Here is a 12,907-nt window from a genome sequence, read left to right as displayed (position 1 = left end):
GCATGCCCTCAGCAGGTCAGGCCAGTGCTTCAGTCTGTGAAGGCTGAGCATAAACTGTCATTAGTTTTAAATGAACAGCAGAAAGATGGCAAATAAAATATGCCACAGCAAGGAAAAAAACAAACAAACCAGATGCAGCATTTTATTTAAAGGCTGAATTAGATATTGTAACTTCAAGCCAATGTTTATTACAGTAAATATTGAAACAACCTCCTGAATCCTGCCTTACAATAGGTACACAAAAATGAGTTATCTTGTTTTTAAATATTCTTTTTGCTTTACATCTTTCAGGGTCTCCTTTCAACCTATTTCTTGGTTAACAAATTCCTCCTGAACTGAAGAACAAATGGGATCTGAAATGAATTTAATAGGACATCACCAGCTAGCCACTGCTGATGGATTTTCTCTTGCTGAAGGTCCTCATTTGTTTGGTAAGTCACCAAATTAGGTTAAAACAGAAAGCCATCTTTTACTCAGAAACCTAGAAGAAAATGCACAGAGATCTCAAGTCAAGGACATGTGATTGACATGTGCCAGCCCTCTTGAATCTTCAGTACCTATGGAAGGAATAACAAATAATGGGCCTGTGGTGTTAATGTAACCCTGCACAGTATTGCTTTCATCACTGCTTATAGCAGAGCTTTTAAGGTTGTTTTTATAATACCATTCTAATACCTGAAATCATTCAGCACAGAGAGACCTTTGTATGTAGGCTGGATGTTATCTTCATGTGAATCATTTAAGTCAAGCTGAGCAGATATATTTCCAGTTAATTTGTAATAAAATTATACTGCAATGTATTTGCATTGTCATATTATGCAAATTTATGAAAGTAATTTCACCAAATTAAAACCATTGTCTTATTGAGACCATTAAAAACTTATGCTATTAACTACAATGCACAAGAAAATTTATAATGCAGGCTGGAAAATTCTCCTTGCTACAGTTCCACTGAATTTTTCAAGGCATGGGTTTGTTAATGAATGAAGAATTCTTGGTCAATATTTTATAAGCATGAGGAAGCTGTCTTCTGTTATATGGACTGCTAAGGAAAAAAAAAAGAATAATACATTTTTTTAGCCTTTCTTTTGGCAGCAGAGGGGGACCTTCGTTGAGTAACATGATACATTCAGGGCCTCACACACAACACAGATCCCCAACAGAAAGCTGCAACACTTTAGAAGTTTCCAGTCCAAATAAGAACAGAATTCTGTCTTTTTGGATGCTGGAAAAATTTAAAACATTTCAGTTTCATCTATCTGAAACAAGAACAGTGGCTTGGGCATGGAGGGACTCTAATATGCGGAACCACTCCTGCTGCAGAGCTCTTAGAAGTCAGAAGCATCTCTCCAAATCAGATCACTTCCAGTGTCTGGGCTCCATACAGCTAAACTAAAGCGCTGTCACTAATAATAAGCAAACCCCATTGCATTACTGTGTGTTATTGTTTGTTTGATTTTTTTTCCCTAAATGTGTTGGGTTTTGGTGGGAGAAATATTTATGCAGTTGTTAAAAAAGTACATGTAAATAGCTAAACCATGTCCTTGCTACCTGTTAATTCCAATGTCAGGCCATGATATACAAAGAGGAGGATGATGTTCAAATCTAGGGTCCAAATTTTATATTCAGTCATCCCTTTAAAAGTCCTGCATAATTGAACTACTTCAGATTTTTGTCAAGAAGATTCTCCCCCGATGTCTACTTTTTCACTAATTATTTCATTATTTTTAGAGAGTAATGATCAGGTAGCTTCAAAATACAAGGAAGCATGTTAATGTAAAATACTTTCCCTCCACACTGAAATCTTATTCAGAAATTGTGAGGTCATCGGAAGAGGGATTGTGTCTCCTGTTACAGAGCTTAGCACAATGGAGATTTAATTCAAACTGACATTTCTGTAACAGAAAGAAACAATGTATTAAGGGGTTGAATCAGGGGTCCCATTGGGAAGGAGATTTGGCAATCCTGCTGTGTTTCACTTAAGCTGATGTCTGTTTTGTACAGCCACTTGGTCTTGTTTTGTGGGATGTCACTCAAGTCTCAGAAGTGAATTCTTTACAAATTTGGCGTCTTTTGCTTTTATAGCTGGAAAAAAAGCATCAGAAATAATATGCAACTGAGTCCACAGAGAACATTGTGAAAATATGACTCCATCTCTTCAAGATGCTTGTAGGAAATGGTTTTACCTCTCAATTTTATATCTGTAAACTACTTGCATTTTTTGACATTCAATTTTGGCAGGTAGAGACTTGTGAACCAAGGAAACAGGAAGAAAGCTGTTCTTTTAAATGACCCTTAGAATATACATTTCTTCCAGGACTTCTCACACATTACAGCTCTGACGTAATACAAGTGAGAAACTGCTGGCTTAGAAACATCAGCCTTTATACAAAACAGTCTCCTTTTTCAAAGATGCATACTCACATTCTGTAAAAAACCTTGGAAATATATTATCTTTTCATTATGCTTCACTCAGTCTATGGGAAGAGTGTTCTTAGACCTTCAAAAATAAATCTAAGTGCATCTCCAAACATTAGCACCAGGTCCAGGTATCTCAAAAGAAATGTTGTCAATCATGAGTTGCTTGTGCTGTGAGCCTCATCACCATGGTAATTCCAGGGCACTTCTACATACTCACCCTCAAGATTTCCAGTTGCAGCAGGTTTCATAAGAGCTTAAAGAAAAACAAGGTTTTTTACCTTTCAGTGGTTGGAAATTGTATGTTGCTATTTTAACAGTATATGTCTAAGGTAAATTATCTCCTTGTCTTTGGAGTTAGTGTGTTTTAACTGTAGTTTTTCACTTCTGTAGTTATGAGTCCCTGCAAAAAGGGGCTCAAAATGCAAATAAGGAAGGATCTTTAACCTAGAAGAAGTCAGGGTCCTACCCTTCCAATCTGTTTTCTTGGAAAACTGCTTCTATTTTTCTACCTCACTACTCAGGTGATTTAGAAACATCCTAGATTTCTTTACAGAAAACTTTTTTTTTAAGTGGCCAAAACCATATAAGTAAAATGTATCCTCATTAGCATCTGCATGCAAGATCAGCTTTTTCTTCCTTGCAGCTCTGGTTTTCCCAGTGAGGGAAAGGGACTCTTGATGACAAGAAATCCCAGAGGTGCATGGGTCTCCACGGGACCTGTCCTGTTAAGATATTTCTCTTCCTCAGTCAAACCCTGTTTTTATTTCATAAGCCCCATTGAATTGAATCGGGCCAGCTGTGTGAAGACTCTTCCTCATATCCTGAACTAAAATCAAGTGACACACCTACTAATCTTCATTTTTGAACCCTGTAATTTAGGACTGAAATCTTGATCTCCTTTAAAACCTTTGGGAGCTTTGTAGTTCACTTTAGAGCCATGAATTTGTCCTGTGGGCACTTCCACCACGATAGACGTAGACTGATATGAGCTCCTCCGCTTTGCTCCAAAGTGGCTGGACACAACCTGTGACCTAGAAGATGCTGAGGTGCATTAGCAGAGCACTGTGCTGAAGCTGACAAGCCTTGCTCTAAGGCAATAAGGCAATTCAGCTGGAACAGCAAGACTGTTGCAAAAAGGTATTTGATAACATCTTTCAATTGCCCTTGAAAGTTTTTCATTTTAGGGCCAATACATGTGTTAAATACCCATATCTCCATTCCCTTATTTCTTCCAATGGTTATCACTTGCCCTTTTTTACAAGGGACTGAACTAATTTTCAAACACCAAAAATGACTCCTTCATATTTTAAATGTGGAGGGTAAGCTTATGTATTTTTATGACATCTGAAATATATACAGCATTTGACTCAAACTGTCATTTATATGATAAGTAAGTAGCAGGCCTTTAAAGTAATAGCCCCATTTTATTTTCTGTGAAAGTACCTTATATAGGAGTTATTAATATGCAAGATATTAAGTGTGGAACTTCAGTTATCAGAGGTGGAATTATTTCTAAGAATCTGGAAAGATAAGTCAGTAGTATTACATGTTTAATTTGAATAAAGACCTATTGTAAGTATTTTTTGATGGCTTGACAATGTTTTCTTGTAATGTGACATCAAAATATAACAAGACAAGAAATGCCACCCTCATTGTACATGTTCCTAGCTGAGAAAAGTTTTTTGGGGTGAATGAGCACCCTTAAAAGCTGTATTGAAATGGACAAGGAAGAATAAACAAAAAAGGAAACCTAGACAAAGGGGGAAAGAAAGCAATACATTTAAAGTTGTCTTAATTATTTGACAATGTAGGAACAACAAAATGCTATTGAAAATTGTCATAGGCATAGAACAGTGTCTAAGATGAGCTTACTCCTTTTAGATAAATTTGGTTTTGTTCTCGTTATGCTTTTTTTTTTTTTTTTAAAAAAGTAGTAGGATCAAGTGTCCAAACTGATTAAACAGCTTCAAGATCATGAGATGTTAAATAACTACTTGTCTTTAGCAGCACCTGGCAGGTGATGCAGCATCTGGCTTCATTCCTGCAGAGAAGATAATTAGGCCCGTAACAGACCCCCAAATCAAAAGGGAACAAACCAACACAAATTAAAACAGAAAATTGTGTATGCATAATAATTATGAAGAGAGCCAAACCAAACAATCTGAGGGAAAAAATGTAATGAGAAGGAATGCAGATGAACGGGGCTCTGAGGGTGAAGGTTGCACCACTGAGCAAGGCAAAAACAAAATGCATTTGTGCAATGCTTTCTTTTGTGCATGTGTGAGTCATTTGTGGATCTTAGCCTGGAAAGGAGACTGTTCCATGAAATAAGGGGAATCTTGCAGTCTGGGGCTTGACTATCTGCCTATTTACTTCAGGTGTGATCCTCAGACATACTTCTGGTCACAAATCTGATGTTGGGTCTTAGTGGGCTCATCCACAGTGCTTAACAAAAGAGGCTGAAGACTGAAAGAGGCACAGCACCCTTGACTGTCCATCTTGACACTACTCAACTCTTATTTTGCTCAGGGGCTCTGTTTTGGATTGCTTTAGTAGGTGTCTTTAAGATGTGGGCTTTCTCCAGGGACTGTTCCCAAAAAGGCAGCATAGACAAGACTGCAGTAGGTTTGGCTCCCTTTACCCTACACTGTCCTCTAACGCTGTATCAGTGGGGTCTGTACCTTCATACCTTAGCTGCCATCAAACCAAGGCATGCCACACAATCTTCTGACTTCGTGCTGCCCCAGTACTGCTGTGGTGGCATCCAACACAGCCCTCACAATGTTACAGATGCTTTGAAGTGAAATGACATACATTAAACAATACTATCTGAAAGCTACAGGGAAGCTACGTGGGCCCGAAGAGTAAGGTCAGCATCAAAGGCTACATAGTGTAGATGCATCCTGCCCACTCTAGAGAGAGTTAGAGTTACTCCTAAGCTACACAGATGAGAATTGATCCTTGACCTTTGGCCCTGGGGCAAGGACATCTCTCTGGCACTCTTTTTTCTTGTCATACAGGTGTATCTGCTGTGGCCTGAGCACTTTGGCCTTTTTTTGAGAATACAACATTTCTGTGCTTAAAAAACATGTGTTAATCCAGTCAGCTAAAACCTGCTTCTTGTGATATTGAACTGGTAAATTTACTGCACAGAATCACCTGACATTACTATATACTTATTGATACACTTTTTGTTGTAAATAAACTGCAATAGGTGCAAAATTACAATGGCTAGGCTACTTGGAGGCATCCCCTTGAATGGTAACCAAATTTTATCCAGGTAAAGCCACACTGGGAATGGACATTGCTATTGTTTCAGACATTTACAAACAAGTTTCGCTGTAATGAAGTTAATCAGTAAACTATATAACCTCTGGCCTGTGTCACTCCTTTGCTAGTCTTAAAGAAAGTTCTCACAGTAAAGAAGTCAACAGGATACAGACAAAGCAGAATTAAGAAGTTTTATTTATACATAGTCTTTAGGGGAAAAAAGAAAAAAAGAGGGAAAGGAGGACTGAGTACCTTAAGGAGAGTATTTGTCTTCAAGAAATGGTCAGACCGAAGACAGCCTAAGGTAGGATATTGTCGTGTTCTTGCTTGGACATGTTTGTCATCTGATCTTGTATTCTTCCTTGAAACTTTAGGATGCTAGAAGGTTGCTTAAACCAAATGATCTTTAAAGATCTACAAATAATTTGTTTAGAGTTAAATCAGGACTTCATTAATGGTTATGTTACGATTTCCAAATTACTTAATCCTGAATTTTGTTCTTATATTTTTAAGTTCCTTCATGAATATCCTATGGAGAGCCGGAGGTTCATATTTTAAACCTGCTTAGAATTCTTTTCCCTTTAATTAGCTTTATACTAATGGAACAATAACTTTTACATTGAAACGTGATCTCATTGTAATTTCTGTAATATTCTGAAAAAAACCCATGTTATTCTTTGATATGCACGTAACCTCAATATAATTCCACAAATTGAAAATGCTTTCTTTAATTCCTGCAAAGAAAATTCCCTCTCATTCTACAAGCAGTTAAGCCTATGTCAAATATTTTTTCAAGTCTTATGTAAAATATTCTGTGTAAAATTTAAAGGAACAAAAGCAAAACTCTCCAATGAGTTTCAGTTGCAAGTGGTATTGTGGAAAAATATTCGTTAAAATGATGACCATATGCATGTGAAGGTTTCACTTTGATATTGGTAAGCTTTCCAGATTTCCGTAAAATTTGCAAAACATAATCTAAAAGATCTACAGCTGGAAGTAACATCACATTTGTGTGTGCTTAAGTAGTTTTTCTTTAAAGATGTAAAAAGTATGTTTCCAAAAGGAAAAACAGATAAATGTTTCAAAATAGTTAAGGCGACACAAACATCAAATATTGCTGTATTCCAGTGAGCTTGTTTCTGATTTCACTTTCACTGCTTTATACTACTGCAACTCCAGCAATTTCAGTGGGCTGGCTCATGCCTTTCAGTGGCAGGAGACCAGCCTATCTCAGACTTCTGCAAATATCTGCATAAAAGCATATGTACATTCCGGTTGGCAAGATAAGATTAGTTTTCTTTTGTGATAAGAAACGATTTGTTCTAGACTCTCATGTACTTTGCAAAGCATAATTCCAAAAAATCAGCGTGGTTTTCAAATATCACACAGAACAGAGCAGCACGCCGTATGTGTCTGAAAGCAGAACCCCTTCAGCTTTTGTTGGAAGCCTCGTGCATGCAGAGGGCTGAGGAACACAGCTCAGACCATGTTTTTTGGATCAGGTCATAGAAATACTTTGTCCCACTAATTTCAAGGCATCTAGTTTCTATATCAACCTCACCACTTGTTTCAATTTTTTAAAATAATATTTCCAAGTAAAAGGACATTTCAACAAAAAAACTGAAAGAGTTTCATTTTGAAATCATCTTTATGGAACACCTAAACAGTTTTAAACAATTATTTTTAGGAATTATTTTAGATCACTAATGCTTTGGAGCAAACTATTTCTTGCAATGTTTAATTCTAGACTTATTGTCAATTTTGTGGGAAAAAAAAAAAATTGACAACTGTTTTTGATCTGATCTGGATAGAGAATGGTGTCTCACTGAGTCAGCCCAAGTTGGCTGATATCTAAGGATGAAATACAGATACTCACCAAGCCCTTCAAACAGGTCTACTTAAAAAAAAAAAAAAAAGGAAAAAACCCCCACCTTTAAGCTAAAGTGGGAAAACCTACATAGTTACAACCTAATTATCTCTAAAAATCAGTCTGGTCTTCATAACTGTAGTATCCGAGCACTTCCCAGAGTTTTAGCTGTAAACTAGTTTTACATAAAACAAGACCATGTTCTCTCAGTCTCTTTCCACCCTGCCTGTTCTCCCTCTTCCTTTCCATTGCTCTGAGCATGGACTCAATTCAGCTGAATTGTATAACATGTGCCTGACACAGAAGAAAAAAGGAGGAGATACAGGCTGGTTGGGTTTTTCCCCTGTATTTAACTTTATACATTAAGACTCAGATTTTTTTGTTTCCTCCAGAAGTAGAGTAGAATTAATGATTGTTAAGATTTTTCTAAACATATCTGTAATCTAAATGAATCTACAGTGGTTTAAACACCCAATATTGTCTCAGCATGTGCAGCAATTCTTTAGCAGTCCGGAATTTTTTTAACAAGCCCTGAGATTATTTTTTTGCTGTGGAAGGAGTGTTGCCTTCTCTTCTTGCTCTTTCAGAGGCCCAAGCAGTTCAGGAGGCTGGTATAGAGCTTTTGTGGAATTTCCTGTGGATGACATAAAATTAAAAATCAACAGTTTCTTCCTTCTCATTTTGGGATCATCCCACTTTCCTTTAGCAAACTCAATCATCTAAGTAATTGTTAACTAGCAAATGACAATTTAGGTCTCCATGGCGAACAGATTCCTTTCCAAAAAGAGACTGAATGATTTGTATAATGATCGTGTATCTCACAATTAACACTAGTTTTTGTATCTGAAGTACCTTGACCAGTCTTAATGAACAGCAGACTCAACAAATGGCAAATATAATTAAACAAAGACCACCCACTCATTAAACCTATATTGAACAATAAAGGTCAGCATGAAATCATTGCTGTCCTCACCCTTACAGGTTTTGTCAGCTCTGCAGCTGGCAGGTATCAGTGACAGTTTGCATTTGAGGCATGAAGCTGTAACTTCACCTCCAGGCTCTTCCATAGAGTCCCCAGATACCTGTATACTGTCTCAGATCTCTGTATGTCTATGCTCTTTATTTAAAGGGCATAAACTTGGGTTTGGGGAGTGCCTTCTGCTATTCTGCTTCTCCTAGTGTAGTACTCAGGGCCTTGGCTTCTTCTGGAGCAACTAAATGCAACCATAATTAAAGTAATCATTAATAGTAAATGGCACCATTATTCTCATTTGGTTTTGTGTCACATTTTTCCAGATGTACATCTTGCTGCTTATTCTTGAACTGGGACCTCAACATTTGCTATTGGCAAGATGCACTGTGGACAATACAGCAATCACATAAATCCAAAACACTTGTATGGCTCCTGCAGCATGGTAAAGTAGTAAAGTAGGAAGGGGAGAAGGCTGCAGAGCAAGAGCATGAGACCTTGAAAGTGAAAAAGTAGGTGAAACGAAAAGTTAGTTTCTGGCACTAACTGAAGTGAGACAAAGAAGAGGGAAGAAAGATTTTTATTCTTTGTTTTCATTACAGATGTTCCCTCTTCTTAACTGTTAGCATTTCTTCCTTGCTTCTCATTCCTCAGAAGTGAAGGAGACTTGCCAGGGAACCGATTTTATGTCAGCAAAAATGTTTTTGGAGTGCTTCTGAAGCACTGTTAAGTAATGGTCACCAATGAACATTAATCTATGATTTCCTTGTAAATACTGCTGTTGACTCCAATAAAAGTGGGACTCAGCATCTTCCTGGAAATATGCACTATTTTTCTCAGATTCTCTTCTTGGAACTAATGAAGGAATTGTGTCACTGTTTTCGTGAAACAGCAAGATGTGGCTTTCTCCAACAGAAAATATGAAATAGTTTGCAAATAACTTCTAAATTACTCTTTTCAGCTGGTTGACATGGGCTTGATTTTAATTGCACCATCCAAAGACTGCTAGATGTTGTTGTACTTGTAGTATAGAAAAAAAGAGACTTAAGTTGTTTGCTTTTTTAAACCTGGCATTGGGCAAAGTTAAGGTAGCCTCCAGATACTGTGTCAATCCCAACAGGAAAGGTTGCCGTTCCTTGTACCACTGCCAGGTTTGTTGTTGGCTCAGAGGTGCTTCACATGAGAACCACCCAACTGCAGTGAGTGTCACAGGCTTGTAGGGGCTGGGGACCAGGCTGCAGAGGCTGGCTGGGTGGCCGCTGGAGGCTGGATGGCAAGAAGGTTGCATTTCACCACTTATATTAGGGAATATCTTGCCTGCTCCTTCACGGTAACCCCACTTTTCCCTTTCAGGCTCTTCTAAAAGGTGTATTTCATAGTCTTCTAATTAAGCCTCACTCTTGTTGTCTTTCCTTGGTGCAATTTTTCCCTATCATGACATATTCATTCAGCATTAAACAGAAATTAACAGGATGTTTGAGTCTTGATCTAACTTTCACCAGTGCCATCAGATTTTTGGCTTTTGTTTGGATTTCTTTTATCCCGCTGGGGGACCTAATTCGGATTGCTAGCTTCTCTGTGGTGTGGATTGCTCTTTCTTGTAAACTGAACATTTATACAATTAGCTGCATGGTATGTTTCAAGATTTTTTTTATGTACGTGCCAGTGCCAGACATTTCCACCAATAATAAAGGAGTGGCTGAGAATGACTAAGTTACTTTTAAAGTATCTTGCAATGTATTTGTGTAGGACCAGGACCACAGCAAATCTAAGCTCAGATAATGCAATCTTTATGATTATGTCTTGTTTTTGAGATGGATGTCTGGAAGTGGAAACTTCTCTGACAACTGCAGTTTCATACTAGTAATAGAAATTGTTTTTGCATTATTATTTTCCAGGTGTCCTTTCAGAGCCAATGAGTTCTCCAGTGCAAGAGGTAGATGTGTCACCTTACACACAGTACAACAGTGTGCCATTTCCCCAAGTTCAGCCTCAGATTTCATCGCCGCCTTATTACTCCAACCTAGGCTTCTACCCTCCACAGCATGAAGAATGGTATTCCCCCGGGATGTACGAGCTCAGGAGAATACCCTCAGAGACGTTTTTCACAAGGGAGACAGAGATAACGGATATCCCTGCAGCCAAAAAGCCTAGACTGGGTCACTCCACGGGAAGAGTGAAAGGAGAAGAGCTCTGTGTGGTCTGTGGTGACAAAGCCTCTGGGTACCACTACAATGCTCTTACTTGTGAAGGATGCAAAGGTAGGATGAAATCAATTACAGAATACAATTCGGCTAATAAGCACAGCAGTTTCTGAATTTTTATTTTTTCTTTCTTGTTCATTTTCTCTGAATCATTAATCATTTTAGAGATTTAAGTTTGTATCTGGTGTACGCTATTCTGTATTTTCCCAAGACAGATTGGCAGTGTCTTCCACCATTGGCCTGTGAATATAGAGCACGGGTGGCTAACCTATGGCTCTTAAACCTTCCATAGCTCTTGGTAAACTGAAGAACAGTTTCCATGTGGGGGCCTGGCAGCCTGGCTCCGCTGTCTTGGCAGTTGTTGATGCTGATCTGTGCCTGTGGAAGGAACCAACCCATGGAGGCCCCTGGGAGTTTAGTGCTAGGCTGCCCTAGAAATCAGCTGCAAACCCAGCCCAAATGCCTCCTGTAGTGCACATTGAAAGGACGTGAAAGCTGTCAGCTCCTACCTGCAGACTGTTCCCACAGAACTTCTTTCTCTCAGCTCCCAAAGGATATGGTGGTTGCCTTCAAGTTTGTGAAAGGAAAGGATTTCTAATTCTAAACTTGCTTCTAGGGATAGCCCCTATTCCTAGGGAGGGAGCTTCTTCAGGAAACAGGTGGTATCTGTAGGATAAATATCTTGGTTCTTAGGAGAACAGTATTCACAAGCTGGTGTCAGGATAAATGGGATATAGAAAATCATTGGCATTATTAGAAACATGATGACCAGATATTTTAGCAGAGAGGAACAAAAAGGTTATGCTGATGAAATAACTATTATACCTAAAGATGGTTACTTTGTCACAGGGCTGAGGTACATTATAGAAAGAAAAATAATGCCCCAGTTTTTCATTCTATTCTGTGAATAAATATTTCATTATCATTTCTGTTCTATGGATAAAGGCTAAAGCATGGACATTACTGAAGCACTAAAATATCTTAATGTGGAGCCCACTGTCACTGAAAGTGGAATTTGAAGTAATTTGGGGGTTTTGCTTTATCTATTACAAATTCATTTCTGAGGGCAAAACAAACCACACTGGTCAACCACTCTAAACATGAATACAGTCAAGGGTCATATAATTTACCTCAATAATTCCAATAAATAAGAGATTTGTTTCTTTCTGCTGTCTGTGTGAATAGTCTCAAAGTCAAAAAGTATGAATTAACTCATATGAATGCAGTCATTATAAACCAGATTAAACTCAATTTTAATGTGAAGATTCAAGTAATTATATATTTACTCTGTTAGTAAGCTATTCCTGCTGTTTATTAACTTCATTATTAAACGTCTTAGTAATTTTTCAAAGACTTAAAATTAAAAACTATGGAATTTGTAAAGAATGTTTCTAGGACAGAGATTAAAACCACCAGGTAAATACTCAGACTAAAACCCATGGTGAAAGGAAATATACATTCATCTCTCTACTGATTCAGTTTGAATCACTCTATGTAACCATAATTTTACTGCTTTATTGGGATAATGTATTTTATGTTTTCACTCTGTTTCATGACTGCAACATCAATTACAAAGAATAGTACTCGTGATCAAACATAGTAAAAGTTGATTTAAAGATAATGCATTCTGTTTCTACAGTAAACTTTAGAGGTGATTAAAGTACCAGGTGATTCAGTAAAAAGATGTGCTGAGGACAGTAATTCTGTTTGACAAGGTGAAGAGCATACTATGTTTTCTAGGCCTCTGATCATTCTTGTGTATCTGTGGAATTTTTCACATAGGTATACATTACCCTCAAAGCACGGTGACCAAAACTGGGCTCAGTACTTCTGTTGTGCTCTTATCAATGCAGCAGAAGAACTACCTCACGTATCTCATATCCAAGTATGAGATTAGTGCTTCTTTTTGGCGACAGGACTGTTAATTCGTGCTCAGTGTGTGTCCAAAGTAATATGCAGATCCCTTTCTGCAGGACTAGTGCTCACCTTGCAGCACCCCTGCTCCATTGATGCTGTGGACATTCTTATTCAAAGGGGGAGGCTTTGCGCATATTTTCATGGGATTCAATCCGCTGTGATGAATATGTTAATTTTTTTTTTTTTTTTTTTTTTTCATTTCTTTCTTGGGTAATGCATTCAGCAACATCTTCCATTCTTTTTGTTTTTCTTTCTTGG

General features: G+C 37.8%; 1 protein-coding gene across 2 annotated transcripts in view; it reads left to right on the top strand.

Annotated features, from left to right (window-relative positions):
- Positions 1-346: 346 nt before the first annotated feature.
- Positions 347-12,907, top strand: part of NR1H4 (nuclear receptor subfamily 1 group H member 4) — a gene marked incomplete at both ends in the record, with an annotated part of 34,388 nt that continues 21,827 nt past the window's right edge. For both annotated transcript variants that reach the window (XM_082308408.1, XM_082308407.1), the window contains 2 exons: positions 347-431; positions 10,427-10,789. In XM_082308408.1, coding sequence (XP_082164534.1) covers positions 347-431; positions 10,427-10,789 — 448 coding nt within the window. The remainder of the gene's footprint in view (positions 432-10,426; positions 10,790-12,907) is intronic.

This window comes from Platalea leucorodia (assembly GCF_965183815.1).
Source record: "Platalea leucorodia genome assembly, chromosome: 4".
Lineage (NCBI taxonomy): Eukaryota > Metazoa > Chordata > Aves > Pelecaniformes > Threskiornithidae > Platalea > Platalea leucorodia.
Note: the sequence above shows the minus strand (reverse complement) of the source record. Positions and strands in the feature narration are given on the sequence as shown.